This window comes from Ahaetulla prasina, chromosome 1 (genome assembly GCF_028640845.1).
Source record: "Ahaetulla prasina isolate Xishuangbanna chromosome 1, ASM2864084v1, whole genome shotgun sequence".
Taxonomy (NCBI): Eukaryota; Metazoa; Chordata; class Lepidosauria; order Squamata; family Colubridae; genus Ahaetulla; species Ahaetulla prasina.
This window is the reverse complement of record NC_080539.1, coordinates 49,424,243-49,441,059: the sequence shown is the minus strand read 5'-3', so window position 1 is coordinate 49,441,059 and position 16,817 is coordinate 49,424,243. Positions and strand designations below refer to the sequence as shown.

General features: G+C 38.7%; 1 protein-coding gene across 2 annotated transcripts in view; it reads left to right on the top strand.

Moving 5' to 3' along the window:
• Positions 1 to 16,817, top strand: part of TTC7A (tetratricopeptide repeat domain 7A) — a 197,774-nt gene that overhangs the window by 60,381 nt on the left and 120,576 nt on the right. For both annotated transcript variants that reach the window (XM_058165184.1, XM_058165183.1), the window contains 2 exons: positions 6,067 to 6,171; positions 14,770 to 14,887. In XM_058165184.1, the coding sequence (XP_058021167.1) occupies positions 6,067 to 6,171; positions 14,770 to 14,887 (223 nt within the window). The remainder of the gene's footprint in view (positions 1 to 6,066; positions 6,172 to 14,769; positions 14,888 to 16,817) is intronic.

Here is a 16,817-nt window from a genome sequence, read left to right as displayed (position 1 = left end):
TTAACTTGATCTTGGGTTTAAAGTAACGTTTCCCCCTTAAAAGTAAAGGTTCCCCTTGCACATATGTGCTAGTCGTTCCTGACTCTAGGGGGCGGTGCTCATCTCCATTTCAAAGCCGAAGAACCAGCACTGTCCAAAGACGTTTCTGTGATCATGTGGTCAGCATGACTAAATGCCAAAGGTACACAGAACACTGTTGCCTTCCCACCAAAGGTGATCCCTATTGCTTTTGAACTGCTAGATTGGCAGAAGCTGGGACAAGTATCGGGAGCTCACCCTGTTACATGGCACTAGGGATTCTAACCACTGAACTGCCGTCCTTTCGATAGACAAGCTCACCGTCTTAGCCACTGAGCCACCGCATCCTGTTTTCCCTATAACCAGTGGCAATTTAAGGGAAAGAGCAATCTGCTTGAGCTTCCCTGCCCATGTTGCTGGGTGGCAGCACTCTCAGGTATATCAAAAAGAGCAAGATGAATCCTGCATCAGTTGGTTATCTGGGACTGCCTTGAAGCCCACACTTTCTTCCTTTCTGGAGGGTGAGCAGACAGGACATGCACTGGCTGCTTGGTACCTGCAGGGTAAAAGAGATGCACAGCAAAGGGTTTCAAAACAAGCTGGTAGCTAATGGACTGGAGGGTTGGCCAGTAAAGACTGATTTAACAGGCATCTCCAATCCACTCTATGCATCAGCTGTCAAGTGCTTCCTTTGAGACAGCTAATCCATGTGGTAGAAAAAAAATGATACTGTGAAGCAGCTTCACCTCTTTCACAGTGCAGCTTCCACCCATTCCTCAGCTGCAAATCCAGTTCCTGAAATGGGGTATGGCTTTACCATTTAGTCGCATCCCAACATTGGGAATCAGCTTTGAAGATAGCGTTTTGAAGATGGCTATACTGTGGGCTCAACCACTTGTTGTTAAAGCCATTTGTGATGATGTGATCCATTCAGTCGCGTCTGACTCTTGCTGATTCTATGGGCCAGGACTCTCCACATCTTTTGATCTTGCGCTACTACTTTGACTTTTTCTGTGCTCTGATTGGTGTCCCCTCTGATGGTGTACAGCCACCGTCACAGCCTAGTTCCCTTTTACCGCTAACTCTGCCAAACATAATTGCTTTCTCCAGTGAATTCCCCCTCATGATATGGCTAAAGTAAGTGAGACTCAGTTTTGTGATTTTGTCTTCTAGTGACACGTCTGATGTTATATGCTCCAGTACTTGTTTGTTAGTCATCTTTGCTATCCAAGGAATATGCAACACCAGCCTTCTCCAGCACCAGAACTCAAACGAGTCAATTTTATTTCTATCTTGCTTTTTGTGGACCTTAAAAACGCAAGACAGGAAACTATTAATAATACATGGTAATGTCAGGATTGGTAGATGGTTTCCTACTGCTGGGACTATTAAGAAAGTGGGAAGATAGCAACGCTTACGGGTTTAACTAGTAACTTTGCTTATCATATTCTAAGAAGGCATATTCTAAATCAGGACACCACCATCTGGCAGCAAATCAGAACGGAATTTATAGATACTTAAAGCAGAATGTGGAGAGCACATTAACCCAACCAAGGGGGATGGACACACAAGACTAACTCCAGTGTATAAAGGGAAACCTATTCATTCCTGTAGTTTGTCCTGGATATGTTTGTATCTGCAAATGTAGCATTTATAGTTATATACTTTAATATTCAATTTAAAAAGTTAAAATCTGCAAGTATTTGCAATCTTTTGATATAATATAGATATAACATTTTGGTTTATGCTTACAGTAGATACACTATAGGGATTTAGTCAGAAATTCCAGGTAAATCTCAGTACTCATTTGAGAATCATTAAGTATGTTAAGTAAATTAAATGACCAGGTATTTAAATGCAGTTATTGGTCTATTTAGCTACTGATCCCAACTCTCCAGATGCTTACAAGCTCTAGGGCACAAATAAGGGGCTGCTCTCCTTGGGGATGTGAATTGTGACTGTCTGAACTTGAAGCTTGAAAAGCAGCCTAGGCAAGCAGATGGCATTCATAACTGGATAATATGAAACAGTGATCTGATTTCAACCCATTCAAGACTAAGAAGTACCCCATGGCACATAATTTATTAATTCCTCTTCTGTATAAAGACAACACAGCATTACTTGGGCCCTTTTAGAGGAGGAAAAACATCTTAAGGATCACTGTAAAGAATATTTTACAGATCTGATGAACAAAATCACTAAGACCTACTCCAAGCTGGGCTTAAGCTGAATATTGAGTTGGCTACAGTGAGTCTTTCCTGATTACTTGTAAAGAGTTTGTGAGTTTTGAGAAACTCCTCAGAATTGTTAGGGTCATCATCTGGAGGTAGCACTTGGTTTTCCATGATGGTAAACTCTTCCCTCATATGAATTTTTACTTCCCTAATGATAAATTTTTAATTTGAGGGTTTTTTAGTGGGGTTTTTAAGGGGTTTAATTTATTTAGTAACTTTTACTCAGTAATTTTAATATTCAGCTTATTGAATCAGATTTTTAATTGAATATTGTTTTTTTAAAATTTTTGATATCTATATTTAACTATGCTGTACACCGCCCTGAGTCCTCGGAGAAGGGCGGTATAAAAATACAATCAATCAATCAATCAATCAATCAATAAAGTGAAGGTGGTTTACCTTGCCTTGTTAGAAGCAGCACAATACCTCAAGAAGGCATTGCTTTACCCAGCAGTACTAGATACGTTTTGACCAATTTCCAACCTCTACTTTTCAATTAGAATTCAGGCCTGAGTACAATGTCAAAGCAACATTAATTGTACTTGACCTTTGCTAGGACCAAAGTAGATGTGGTATGATTCCTCTGGTCATACTTGATAACTTAGCAGCTTTTGATGCCATTGATCATGTTATCCTTTTGAGCAAACTCTGGGAGTTGGGGGATGCTGGTTTTCTTCCATAAGGATTAGTTTTAGGTGGTGTTGGAGAGGAGACCTTGAGCCCAAGGGCCCTTGCTTTGTGTGTTTCCTGTTCCTTAACATTCTCCCCAAATTTGTTTAATATCTATGGTATGTAAGATTGGTAGACAAGGCTATTTGACAGCACTTATTCAAGTATCATCAATATGCAGATGATACACAACTGTATATCTCAAGACCAGGTTGAAGAGATGAAACTGTGAAGGCCCTATCCCTGTGCTTGGAGACTTTTTGGGTCTGGATGGGAGAAACAGACTTGGGCTCAACACTAGCAAGACTGACTAGAAAGAATCCTGTTGCCAGTGAGAGTTCTGGATTTTCAGCACTTGCTTGAAGAGCAACTGCAGGTGTAGCCAGGATGACATTTGCACAAATACATTGTGAGGACTTTCTCATGGTTACTCATGGTTTAGCCATTGTTTGAATTATTGCAATGTATTGTACTATTCTAGACCAGTTTGCATATCATCCAAAATGCAGTAATATGAGTAGTTTTGGACATACCTTCGTTTACCCTGCAATACTTCTATTTCATGAGTTGCAATGGTTACCATTTCATTCCAGATATAATTCAAGGTGCTAGTATTCATCTATAAAGCAGTGTATGGCTGGGGATCTGACTAGCTATGGGACTGCCTTTCTCCAGTAAGATCCAGCAGGACTACTATGGACCAGATCCCAAATATGAAGCGATACTGTTTTGTAGGATCCAAGAGACATATATTTTTTGTAAGTGCCCCTATTCTTTGGAATAGCAGCCCTCCTTCAATCCATACAGCCCTTACCCTAATGACTTTAGCTTTTCTGGCAGGAGCTGGGAAAGAGTGATTCATAACCTCCATGGAGACTGCTTTTTAAATGCTAATTTTGTTCCTTGACATGGTCCCCTGTATCCGTTTCATACATTGTTGTATTTCTGCTTTTAATCCTTATTTTCTTGTTTAGCCTTACAGGTGATTGAGTGGCTAACAAAAAAAATAAACATGCGTTATAATAGTAGCAGTAATAGCAGTAATTTTGCTTGTTTAGAATCAATCGTCTTTGTTATGACATACTGATAAGCTCCAAGGGGATTGTTTATGACATTTACTGGTACATAGTACAATTTTTTGATATTTACTGATATACAGTATAAATTTCCAAGAGTCTGCTTCTTCTTTTTTTTTTTTGAATTGGGTAAGATGGGACACCATTTCCTATGTGGTCCTTTGTGCCAAGTATTCTTTTGCCATAAAGTGCCATAAAGTTCACAGTGACATCTTTCTTGTGCTTCACTGTCAAGAGTTTTAAAGATTCCTTTACTTGCTGCTTTTCACTTATGACTCCATCCTCTCATCTCTAGTATTGAGAAATCAATACTATAAATTAATGGCTACAAATGAAAGAGGACTTCCTACTTTAGAAAAAATATATATTTGGCAGACTTGTGTTGCATCCAGCAAGAGAGGAACTGGTCTGAATATTGTACCTAGCTTGAAAAGGGAGCTGTGTGGGTGTGTTTATGTGTTGTGTAGATATTGTACATTACTTGGAGGATGTGTAAGTAGACCACTGGGATATCCTCAGGGTATGATTAAACAAGCCTATATGGCAATGCTGCGATGGTGCAATTAAACCTTAAACTGTTTCTTATCTTCTCATCACAATTCACATAAAAAAAACAAAAACACCCAGGTGGAGCTTTGACTTATTAACCACACATTGTGGGCACTGCTGTAGATCACATTTCTCTTTCTTGAGTGTTTATCACACTGTCTCGAGGGTCCAGGACAGTGTTTCTTAAGCTTGGCAACTTCAAGATGTGTGGACTTTAACTCCCAGAATTCTCCAGGCAGCATGTTGGATGAGGAATTCTGGGAAATTACCGAGACTGATAAATACTAGTCTAGGACACAAATACCGCTTTATTTTTTAGCTCCAAGTTGTAACTTGTTAGGTTACCTATCTGTTACTCTCAATAGAGCAAGTCCTCAACTTACTATCACAATTGAGCCCAAAATTTATGTTGCTAAGTAAGAAATTTGTTAAGTGAATTTGGCCCCATTTTTATGACTTTTCTGGACACATTTGTTAACTGAATCACTGCAGTTATTAAATTAGTAACATGGTTGTTAAATGAATCTGGTTTCCTTACTGACTTTGCTTATCAGAAGGTTGCAAAAGGTGATCACATGACCCCGGGACACTGCAACCGCCATAAATGTGAGTCAGTTGTCAAGCATCCAAATCTAAATCACGTGACCATGGGGATGCTGCAACGGTTGTAAGTGTGAAAATTGGTCATAAGTCACATTTTTCAGTGCTGTTGTAACTTCGAATGGTCACTAAATGAACTATTGTAAGTCGAGGACTACCTATATTTAAAAGGTAAAGGTTCCCCTCACACATACATGCTAGTCGTTCCCGATTCTAGGGGGCGGTGCTCATCTCTGTTTCAAAGCCGAAGAGCCAGCGCTGTCCGAAGACGTCTCCATGGTCATGTGGCCAGCATGACTCAACACCAAAGGGAACACTGTTACCTTCCCACCAAAGGTGGTCCCTATTTTTTCTACTTGCATTTTTACTTGCTTTCAAAACTGCTAGGTTGGCAGAAGCTGGGACAAGTAATGGGAGCTCACCCCATTACACGGCAGCACTAGGAATTTGAACCGCCGAGCTGCCGACCTTTCGATCAACAAGCTCAACGTCCTAGCCCCTGAGCCACCGTGTCCCTTTTTACCTATATTTACATTTGTACATAAACCGATATTGCAGAAATCCTACCTATTCCCAACGCTTTTCCATACAACTGAAGCTCTTCCTTTGTTAGGGGCCTGCTGTAAAACAAACCTAATAATATAATACAGAGTTACCACTGATGGAGAGTTTTCGCTTCATGCTTTTCAAAAACCATACCTGATCTGAACACCCACCGATCTGTAGGAGTCAGGAGGTAAGACGACTTCAAAAACAAAATATGTGCTTTGAGAGCCAATCTAAGTCTCAATATTCAGGTAACAAGAAACACGTCCTCTGGAAGAAGAAGCATTTGGCATAAATAACCTTTGTGCATCTTATTGAGCATTGTCTAACCATCTTATCCTTTCCCTCTTGTTTCTCCTTCCTCCCTTGTCCAGTCTGCTCATGCTGTCTCGGTGCTCAGAGAATGTGCAAAGCTACGTCCTGCGGATCCCACCGTCCCTCTCCTGGCCGCCAAGGTCTGCATTGGACCTCTGCACTGGGTAAGCAAGCTGGCGCAGTGCTTCTTACATAATGCATTAGGTGCCGCATTAACAGCCGCACTCAAATGTGGCTTAAAGAGAGGAAGAGACAGAAGGAAGATGAGGGGGTAAACCAAGAACAGCTGCACAGTTATATGGAACTGACCTGACTTACTGAAGGGAGTCTCTGACATGTGCTTCTCTGTTATTTTGTAGGGGGAGAGGTTAAAATAAAGAGGTTAACCAAAGACTTCACATAAACCAGAGTCTGAATTGCTTCTTCAAACTGATTTTCCCAATGCAATAATGAATTATCTCTTAATTACTATGCCAGTATTGTTCGGTCCATGCATGTTGACTTGAAGGAAATTGCACAGAATGCAATGGGATTTTTTTTCCCTCAATTAAATACAGTACAGTACAGATATGACTGCTGTCTGGAGAAAACTGGTTTTATTCCTACCAGCAGATGGCTCTTTTGAAAAATTTCAATAAGTGATGTTTATATAACGTAGTTTAAAACTATTGACCTTCTAGCATTTAGTTAACTTAGAGTATCGAAAGTGGAAAACAGAAAAAAGATAGTCTATCAATATCAATTACTGATGGCTCATTTTTTTGATGGAACTTCTTGTTGTGAAGACAAGTTCAAGTTACTGGTGATGTTATTATTACTGTGCATTTCAATCTCATTAATATGTAGCACTAGTCACAATAAGAGACCAAGTGGGAGAAATTGTTGCCTGTGCAGGCTTGCTGATATCAATATATTATCTGCTCCAACAGGAGGAGCAATAAAATGTTGTTGGAAATATCATATGAAATCAGAAGAATAACCTACCAAGAAGGAAAATAGATGATTATGAAACACTTGAGGTTGATTAGTTCCTCCTTTTAATTCATCGAGTATATAATTAACAGACTGAAATAAAATATTACAATATAAGTTATGCAGGTGGCAAATCTTGAGGTACTTAATAAGACCTCATATTCTGTTGATTGATCAGCACAGAGAAATGGTTTATTCCAAGAATAATAGCTATTTACTACAGTTTATAATGCTGGAGTTGAAGTGTATGTCTGGCAAGGTGGGAAAATTCACTCTTAATGCAAACATATCTAGTCTCCAGCTAAAAACTTTTAGAACAGCGAGGTAGTAGCAGTGATGGGATTCAAGCAATTTAACAACTGGTTCTCTGCCCTAATGAATTCTTCCAACAACCAGTTTGCCAAACTGCTCAGAAAGTTAACAACCGTTTCTCCTGAAGTGGTGTGAACTGGCTGAATCCCAACACTGGGTAGTAGCTCTAAATTTTGAATTGGAGATTACTTCCAGTCTAACCTATTCTAGTCCATGTAATGCTACCGTTCTTTTCTCCTTTCTTCACAAAGTTAGTCCGTTCAAGCAATCAGAACACCACAGAGTTCCTGAGATACTGTTTGGTCATTTCCCATCAGTTGATCTGCGCATATTCTTTTCAGAAATGTCACTAAACATAAAGCTTCCAGGTTCTTTAAAAATCTACATTTAATAAAGTGGTGAATGAATTATTTATTCGGTTTCACTGGTAACTTGATTAATGCAGCTGTCACTAAGTAAACATATGTGCACTACAGAAGAAATTTATAGAAGGGGGGGTTAGGATATGGTTCTGTGAGTATTTGATGACTGGCTCTATTGGATACTACAGGGTTTAGCTTGAAACTTGTAGAACTTATACTATTAGTAATGTCCAAGTTTAGTTATATCCATTGTACTTGTAGATATTAAACGGGATCTATACTCTAATTACATATCTTGTTTAGATAAGTGCTCTTTTGTCATCATTAGTCTAATGGAATCCCCAAGGCATTTCCCCCCCTGGAAAATCATTTATATTGTGCTTTCCATCTAAAATTGGGCCCTGATCATGGCTTACCACAAATTTCATATTAAATCAACCCACAACAAATGACAAGAACAGATAAGCAAATTCAGAAAGTATCCAGTGAAATCCCAAAGATGCTTTTTCCAAAAGACTTTCTTGGATTTTTGCTTGAAAAGGTTTCACTTTTCATATAAGAAAAGTGTTGAACTGCTATGTTATGAAATACTAAGCCACTCATTTTTAGAAAGCTTAAAAATGCAACTTATTCTATGTTCTTCCAAGAAGCTATAAATACATTGCTAGTTTTGGAGTAATTTTAGAAATGTAATTATCAATTACCCACAAAAATAAGAATAGACAACAGAATGTCATAAATACATGAAAGAAGATCTATATTTTCCCTAATGTATATTGTTCAGGCTTTATTATATACTGGGAAGAGATCCCTCAATATATTTTAAATTTCTTGAAATAAATATTTTAATTATTGCAATGCCGCTAGAATAGTGACTAGCAGTTTTATTTACTGATTCATGAAACTAAAAATTGAACAAAATAAAAAATACAGAAGAACCAATAAGTCACAGATAACAGGGAAATCAGACTCTACAACAAAGCCAACTGTCAGATGAAACAACTCCACAGAGAAAGACTTATTCACAAAGAAGTTGTATATTTTAAGTCCAAGAGAGTAAAGAAGACAGAGAGGATTCTGAAAAAGTGTTAGGGCTGGTTGGATACCTCTGAAGTGTCCTGATAAGAAATCCTTTCCATGTAAATAAATCACAGGTTTCTCTATCCCAATATTGCTGTCAGTGACTGGCAGCACATCTCCAGTGTTTCAGGTGAGAGGTTATGTGGCTCAGTCAGAAAATTAAGCTGACATTTGTCTAATTGTAAACCTTCTGCTCTACAGTATAGTAAAATGACTCTCCTTCTCCAAAAGCTGCAAGCTTTCCCAATGAATCAAGAAAGTTCTGGCTTAAATCTTGTTTGTAATATGAGCTGCAAATGGGGCCCTTGATAAATTATGCTTTATCAACCTTGCTCCTCTCTTCTGAAATACAGCTGCAGACCAAACCATAGTCAACAAGTAGTCCTTAATGGTACGACATCAACATGGAGAGAAGTAAGCAGTGGGGTACCACAAGGCTCCGTCTTAGGCCCAGTACTTTTCTATAGCTTCATAAATGACTTAGATGAGAGAATAGAAGTGGAACTCATCAAATTTACAGATGATGCTAAACTGGCAGGAATAGCCAGCATCCCAGAAGACAAGCTCAGGATCCAAAAAGATCTTGACAAACTTGGACAATGGGCCCTATCCAACAAAATGAATTTTAATGTAGAGAAAAAGTTTTACATTTAGGCAAGAAAAATCAAAGGTATAAGTACAGATTAGGCAAAACCTGGCTCAAAAACAGTAACTGTGAGAGGGACTTTGAAGTCCTACCTAGTGGATGATCACTTAAATATGAGCCAGCAGTGTGCAGCAACAGCTAAAAAAGCTGATACAATCCTGGGTTGTATAAACAGAGGCATAGAATCAAGATCACATAAAATATTAGTGCTGCTTTATTAAAAGACTACATAGAAAGACTACACCTGGAATACTGCAACCAATTTTAGTCACCATACTACAAAAAAGATGTTGAGCCTTTGGAAAAAGTCCAAAGAAGGGTAGCTAAGATGGTCAAAGGCCTGGAGGCTAAACTATATGAAGAACGGCTGCAGGTTTTGGGTTTGCTAGTCTAAAGAAAAAAAGAATTAGGGGTGACATGATAGCAGTATTCCAATATTTGAGGGGCTGCCACAAAGAAGAAGGGGTCAAATTATTCTCCAAAGCATCAGAGGGCAGGACAAGAAACAATGGTTGGAAACTAATCAAAGAGAGAAGCAACCTGGAATTAAGGGAAAACTTTCTAACAGTGAGGACAATTAATCAGTGGAACAGCTTGCCTTTAGGAATCATGGACGCTCCATCACTGGAGGTTTTTAAGAAGAAACTAGACAGTCACTTATCTGAAATGGTATAAGTTCTCCTGGTTGAGCAGGGGGCTGGACTAGAAGACCTCTAAGGTTCCTTCCAGGTTCTATTCTGTTCTGTTCTGTTCTGTTCTGTTCTGTTCTGTTCTGTTCTGTTCTGTTCTGTTCTATTCTTATTCATCTTAAACATCTTAAGGATGTTTAAAAACATTGCAGGGCAGGTCTGATTCATACTTAGAAATACATTTAATGCTCATTTGGGTAAGGGGACCATTTTTATATCAGAGTCCCGTGATCAAGCAAGTGATACATATGCGAAAGCCAATCTCTGTTTTACACATCTTGCAACCTGCATTAATGTATGACAGCATGGAAATTGTTAGTTGATATTGCTCTGTAATGAAAACCACACTGCACTCCTAGTGATGCCCATAGGAGCATTATAATGTGCAGGAGTTCACAAAAGGACCTAATTTGAATTAGGCATGAATATTAAAAGAAAAACTAATTCTCAGTCATAAAGTTGGTGGCTCAGCAGACTAAGTCTGTCTGTTATTAACACAGCTGCTTGCAATTACTGCAAGTTCAAGTCCCACCAGGCCCAAGGTTGACTCAGCCTTCCATCCTTTATATGGTAGGTAAAATGAGGACCCAGATTGTTGGGGGCCAATAAGTTGACTTTGTATATAATATACAAATGGATGAAGGTTATTGCTTAACACAGTGTAAGCCGCCCTGAGTCTTCGGAGAAGAGCGGGATATAAATTCAAATTAAAAAAAAAAGTTTTAAAATATTTAGAACTTTATATTTATATTCACGTTACATTCATGTTACTTATAAAGCTTGTTTTTATGGTGGGACTTCCGTGGACAAACTTCCAATATTTTTTTGGAATTAAAATTAAAATTACATAACACATTACATTTTTAGGTATCTACTGAAGAGTTTTTTAAAGTGTACATCCAAAAATATCAAGAATAGGCAAGCAGATGCTTTAAAAAAAAAACTGTGATGGATTTGGGATTTGCTGCTATATAATATATAAACTGTTCTTTACGTGTCTCTTGGCATGGCAGAGACTGTGGGAGTGGATGAGATTAAAACATCTTTGGTTTTCTATTCCTAAACCACTAGAATTGTACAGTGAACAGAATTGCTTTCACTTTTTACCTCCTTTTTAAAATCTCCCACCTGATTTATCTAATTTTAAGAATAATTCATGTCCTTAAAAAAAAGATACCATGCTAATGTTCCTGACTGTCATGTAATCTTTCCTTGCAATATTAAATTACTATTGGTGAAAACTCATACTGTTTGCTTGTTACTTTTAGATGTATAGTTTAAAATGCATGGCCTTGTTCTCCTAAAGGAAAGTGGGTGGGTGGGAAAACACAACAGAAAGAAACAACATGCCAAGATGTGCCAGCTGAACACCAGCTGGGCAGCCTCTTGCCAGGGGACAACACCTGCTGTTCCTATTCCTTGTCAGTGTGCCTGTAGGCTTAGTTCAATCATACATTCAAAAACCTGCAATAAAATAATATGGTTAGCTGGAAAAAGCCTCCCTCTGTCTCAGGAAAAATAGTTCTCAAGCAGTAGGCTACTAACAAAACGATGTTTTCACCAAAGATGATGGCAGTGGGAAACACAGATTATTATAGTTTACAATGGCTGAACATAGTTTGTTGGCATATCTTGCTAAGTGTGTTTCTGTGCACATCCTTCAACCCAGGAGAGAGTTGCAAGCCTTGTTATTCCTTGTTATTTCTGAAAGCTGAGGAATCTTTGGAGTTAGCTGATCTTTTTAGATCCTTTCTTCTTGCCCCAGAATGTTCTATATAGCTTAGTGTTCTGAAAAATCACGCTGTCTGTTGGTCATTGTCTTCTGTTAATGCCACTGTTGATGGTGATGGAAGCAGTTCTGCTCTGCCTTCAATCCTTCTGGGAACACAAGCAATAAACCAACTCTGCTTCACAAATGTTTGGTCACAAGTGCCACCATCAGAGGTGGTATTCAGCCAGTTTGGACAGTTTGGGTGAACCGGTAGTAGAAATTGCTGGTGGGCCCGCCCACCTGCCCACCCGCTCCAGCTCTATGTCTATTTAGGCATGTTTTTGAGGCCGGGCGCATGCATGGAAGGTGCATGCACGAGCAAAGCATGTGCACAGAAGGCCAGGCGCATGGCTGGAGGTAGCATGTGTGAGCGAGCGGGCTCGCACACACGCTCACATTTTTGGTGCTGGGTGAAACGGTAGGTAAATTATCTGAATCCCATCTCTGGCCACCATATCTTCTTATTACTAATAATTTTCCCCACAAACATCATTGCTCTCCTCTTCTGTCTCATAGAGCAGGGGTCTGCAAACTTGGCTCTTTTAAGATTTGTGGACTCCAACTCCCAGAGCACCTCAGCCAGCTTTGCTGGCTTTGCTGGCTGAGGAACTCTGGGAGTTGAAGTCCACAAGTCTTAAAAGAGCCAAGTTTGCAGACCCCTCTCATAGAGAATGTCAAGGAAAAGCCTTGGTTAAGAGCCGATGATAGTTTTTATTAGCAAGCATTATTATTTGGGCACATATCCTCATATTACTTAAAAAAATCTGAAAGTACTATAGCCATTTCTTTGAAAAAGGGATGCTTAGTAATCCTCTGTTCTTATAATTATTTCTCATACTGCAATTGGCAGGACACTAACTGAGAGAGGAAAATGGCTCCTTTCAATTGAAGTCATATCTGCAGAGAGATATAAGCTTTTAAAATATTTGTGTTTGACCTGGTTTAGTTTCAGGTTAACCCCATTTTAAAAAAACTCTTGAGTCACTAATCAAAATCTCTAAGAAGTAGAACTTAATAGGTTGCACTACCTAGTTGGGCATCTACAGCTAGAATTTATCATACTGAATGAGCTGCAAAAGACTGGATGAAAGCAAGGAGATAGTGTTTTCCATATCTTGTCACTGCCATCTAGAGCAGGGATCTCCAACCTTGGCAACTTTAAGACTTGTGGACTTCAACAAGTTGAAGTCCACAAGTCTTAAAGTTGCCAAGGTTGGAGACCCCTGATCTAGAGGTGGTCCATATTTTGATAAGGCTATCACAACAGATACAGTTAATAATTGATACCAAAGACCTGCTATCTGAGTGTACCTCCTATCGCCATAATTTCATCTCAAATTGAAACTGCAGTATATTAGGGGCATTCTTTGGAGTCAGCAAGCTGGTGATGAGAAGGGTCAAACTTTTGAGTGGACAATACTTTTCTCTGTTTCTGCCACCCACATTCCCATTTCTCTGTCACTTCTTTTGTTTCAGATACCACCTTTCCCTTCTTTGCTGCCTCTTCCCCTTCCCTTCCATTAGGCTACTGGTGAAATAATAGATTTAATTAGTGGTCTCTACGTAATGCTTGCTATAGGATTTGAAATTAGGCCAAGATTTGCATATTGCCCAGGTCAACAATAACTTTGGAAGATCCCTAAATATGCTCTTTTAAGAGTCTGCCCTTTCAGCTTGTAAGTTAATCATCATTTTAATCATTATTAAGGCTCAGTTGTTTGAAGGACCACCTGACCCCTATGCTTTCTGCCTGTCCAGTAAGATCAAGAAGAGTCGGTGTGCTCTCTCAATCTAATAATGCTGTCAAGAGGGATTCAGGAAGTTGTTGCACCACCTGCCCACTGGAATGTTACCCCCACATCATCCCAAAAATTCATTTGGCTCCCACCCAGATAGTGTTCCAGAAATCTTTAAAAACTTGGCTGTTCTCCTAGGCCCTGTGGGTAGGCTGCTTGCGGTGCCCTTTTCAGTTGTGAGAATTTGGGTAGATGGTACAATTGTCTGGATGTGTAAGATTTTATTTTTATGGTTTTCTGTGTTTCAAATGCCACCCAGATTCATTCTGGAGTTGGGCAACCTATAAATCTCCTCCATCTCTTCTTCATCATCATCCTGCTGACTGGTTTGATACGACCCATCAGCCTAAAACCATCAGCCTGCTGTATTGCTTGGTTTTTATAGTTGCCTCTCTGGAAGTTATGAGAAGGTTGAATGCCACACTATGTGGCCCATGACTAAATTCAATAAATCCTAAATAACTATCTGCCCCATTTGCCCTTCCCCTTTCTTCTTGTCTCTATTACTTCCCCAGGGGTTTTATCTGTCTCCTATTCAGTAAACTTCTATGTTTCTTTGACTGTATGATTTGCATGGGTCAAGATCTGTGCTCCAGTAATGAATCCATAGTCAAAAGTTTCTGTCTCTTCACCACTGCTGTTCTCTTAATTTCCATCCCACACCTTTTGGTCCAAAGGTGGACAGGATAAGAAAACTAAGAAATAGGAAGCAACAGCATCTGTCTTTTGCCTGCTGATTCTCCATCTGCCAAAGAGACAGGCTGCCATATGCATGAAACACAGAGCAATATAAGCAGTTTTAACACTGATAGAAGTGACATGCTTGACAGATTCCTACTCCCAAAGTCCAGAGCCAGCATTAGTGCTAAACCTTTCACTAATGATCATATACAGTCACCTGGTAGGATTCAAATGTGTTGCAGCTGGGCATCATGTTGGGAAAAGCTAGCTTTTTGTCATGCATTGAGATTTAGAAGTCTGGTCTTCCAAATTCACTGGAAGCATAGCACCATCTTGTAGCGGTGAGTTCTGATGCTTGCTAATCTTGAATTGATTCCTAAGAATTAGATATTCTATTAAGATGTGGCAAAGGACATTTTCTGTAATGTTTCTCCCTTTCTCTCATCAATTTAGCTGGAGGAAGGAGAACGTTTCGCCAAGATGGTTGTTGGCATGGGAGAAGACGCTGGAGAATTCCTAGCAAAGGGTTTTTTAGCATTAGGCCTGACATACAGCCTTCAAGCAACTGATGGTAATCTTTTGATTTGTCAAATGTGATCTGCACAGCTATTGTTTGAAGAAGTCAAGTTTAAGCATTTAAACATTAAACATGTTAAGAATATTTGAATGGAAGAAATACCTTGTAGGAACATACAGGTAGTTGCCTGGTCCAGCAATAAGTTGCCAACATCTACTCACAAAATTTATATGTTTTATTGATGACAACCTTTTATTATGCCTTTCTCTTTCTAAAGCAACTAAAAGTTATTATCATGACATAATCTTATTAAACCAATATAAAAAACAATAAAGCACAATGTCTCTTGCTGATCATAAATAAATAATGACGCTAATTCCTTTCACCTGAACATAAGTGAGTGTTCATAGTTTACGTCCAACATCTGGTATTCCAAAACACTTTTTCCCTCTGTATCTGTTGTAAACAATCCCTGGTGATCAATTTTAATTTCCACTGTTTATGGAATTAAAGAACTGATATGGACATTGAGGTTATCTGATTTTATGTATCTATTTATTTCATTAACTGTATTATAAGTGCTTAATCCAGACTTTAGATGAATCTTCTCTTTGAAGCAGGATAGCAGGAGTGAAATGCCATATTTTGCTGCCAAACGTGTCTTGTTTAGCCTGTTAAATTTAACAAATAAGTCCTGTCGTCTTTCTGGTGAATTGGTTCTATCACTTCAACAAGTCGTTTCTTTAATCTTTAACTTGATATTTGATATAATCCTGGCCTCAAACCAGCAGAGAGAAAATTCATCACCTTCTTTTCATATTCTTCTAATATTTTTTCTGCTTTTCTAGTATTTGAAAACTTCCTTTATCTTCCCCCTCAGTCATTTTTTCCCCACTCTAAACATAGCCCAATTTTTTATCATACCTCCAGCTATCTTGTTGCTATCTCCTGCACTTCAATTTCAATTTACAGGCCACATACTGTGATAATGAAAGCTGGAAAAATGAAATGGAAGAATTCTTTAAAATTCATCCAGTCATGGAAAATAGTTGGATTTAACTCTGTTGAAGTAAAAACTCTGCTTCTGGCTTATGTGAGCAGAAAATGATCTTGCAACCCAAAGAATCTATTTTTATTATAATCTGCATTTTTAAAAGTATCTTATCTCATGGGTAACCAAGCACCAAAACTCATCACTGATCACATGAACAAAGGGTATATCATTACTTGCCAGTCCCAAAGATTCTTTCCAAAAGGCAACTAGACTTTCTTTGTTTTTTCCTTGAAGAGGTTTTGCTTCTCATCCAAGATGTTTCTTCAGCACTGAAAAAGCTTCTTGGATGACAAATGAAACGTCTTCAAGAAAAAGCAAAATCCAGTTGCCTTTTGGAAAGCACCTTTATGATATGGTTATGGTTGAGAATCTGCATAGACATTACTCACTACTGTTGCACAGATAACTATGGCAACTTTGTTGTTATATAGTACATATGATCCCACAATAATCTCACATTGAAGGATATAGAATTGGAAAAATTAGCAATTATATAATCCATCACTTTTCAAATGTAACAGATTCTATTGAATCCATGATGGCTACCCAGATGCTTCAAAATTAGTAGTGGAGGAGGTTTCACTATTATCTAAATAGCACGTTCCACTATTTGTACCATCAGGAAGCTCTTCTTAGTATTTAATTAAAACGCCTTTGCTTACTCTTTGAAACCAGTGGTTTGAGTCTCTGGAGTTATTATTTCCTTGATTTGGTGTATTTACTGGAGCTACAGTTCTTGAATTACCAGTTTAGCTCAAATAACATTCTGAGGATACCAAATTGGGAAACATAATACAGAGTGGTAACTCCTTTAATATTAAAGCCTATCAGATCCTGTAATGCTAACAAAAGCCAAAAAGATTATTTTGGGGGGAAGATCCCGCAAACATTGTGCACAATTTTAAACTTCACACATTAGAGCTATGGAGC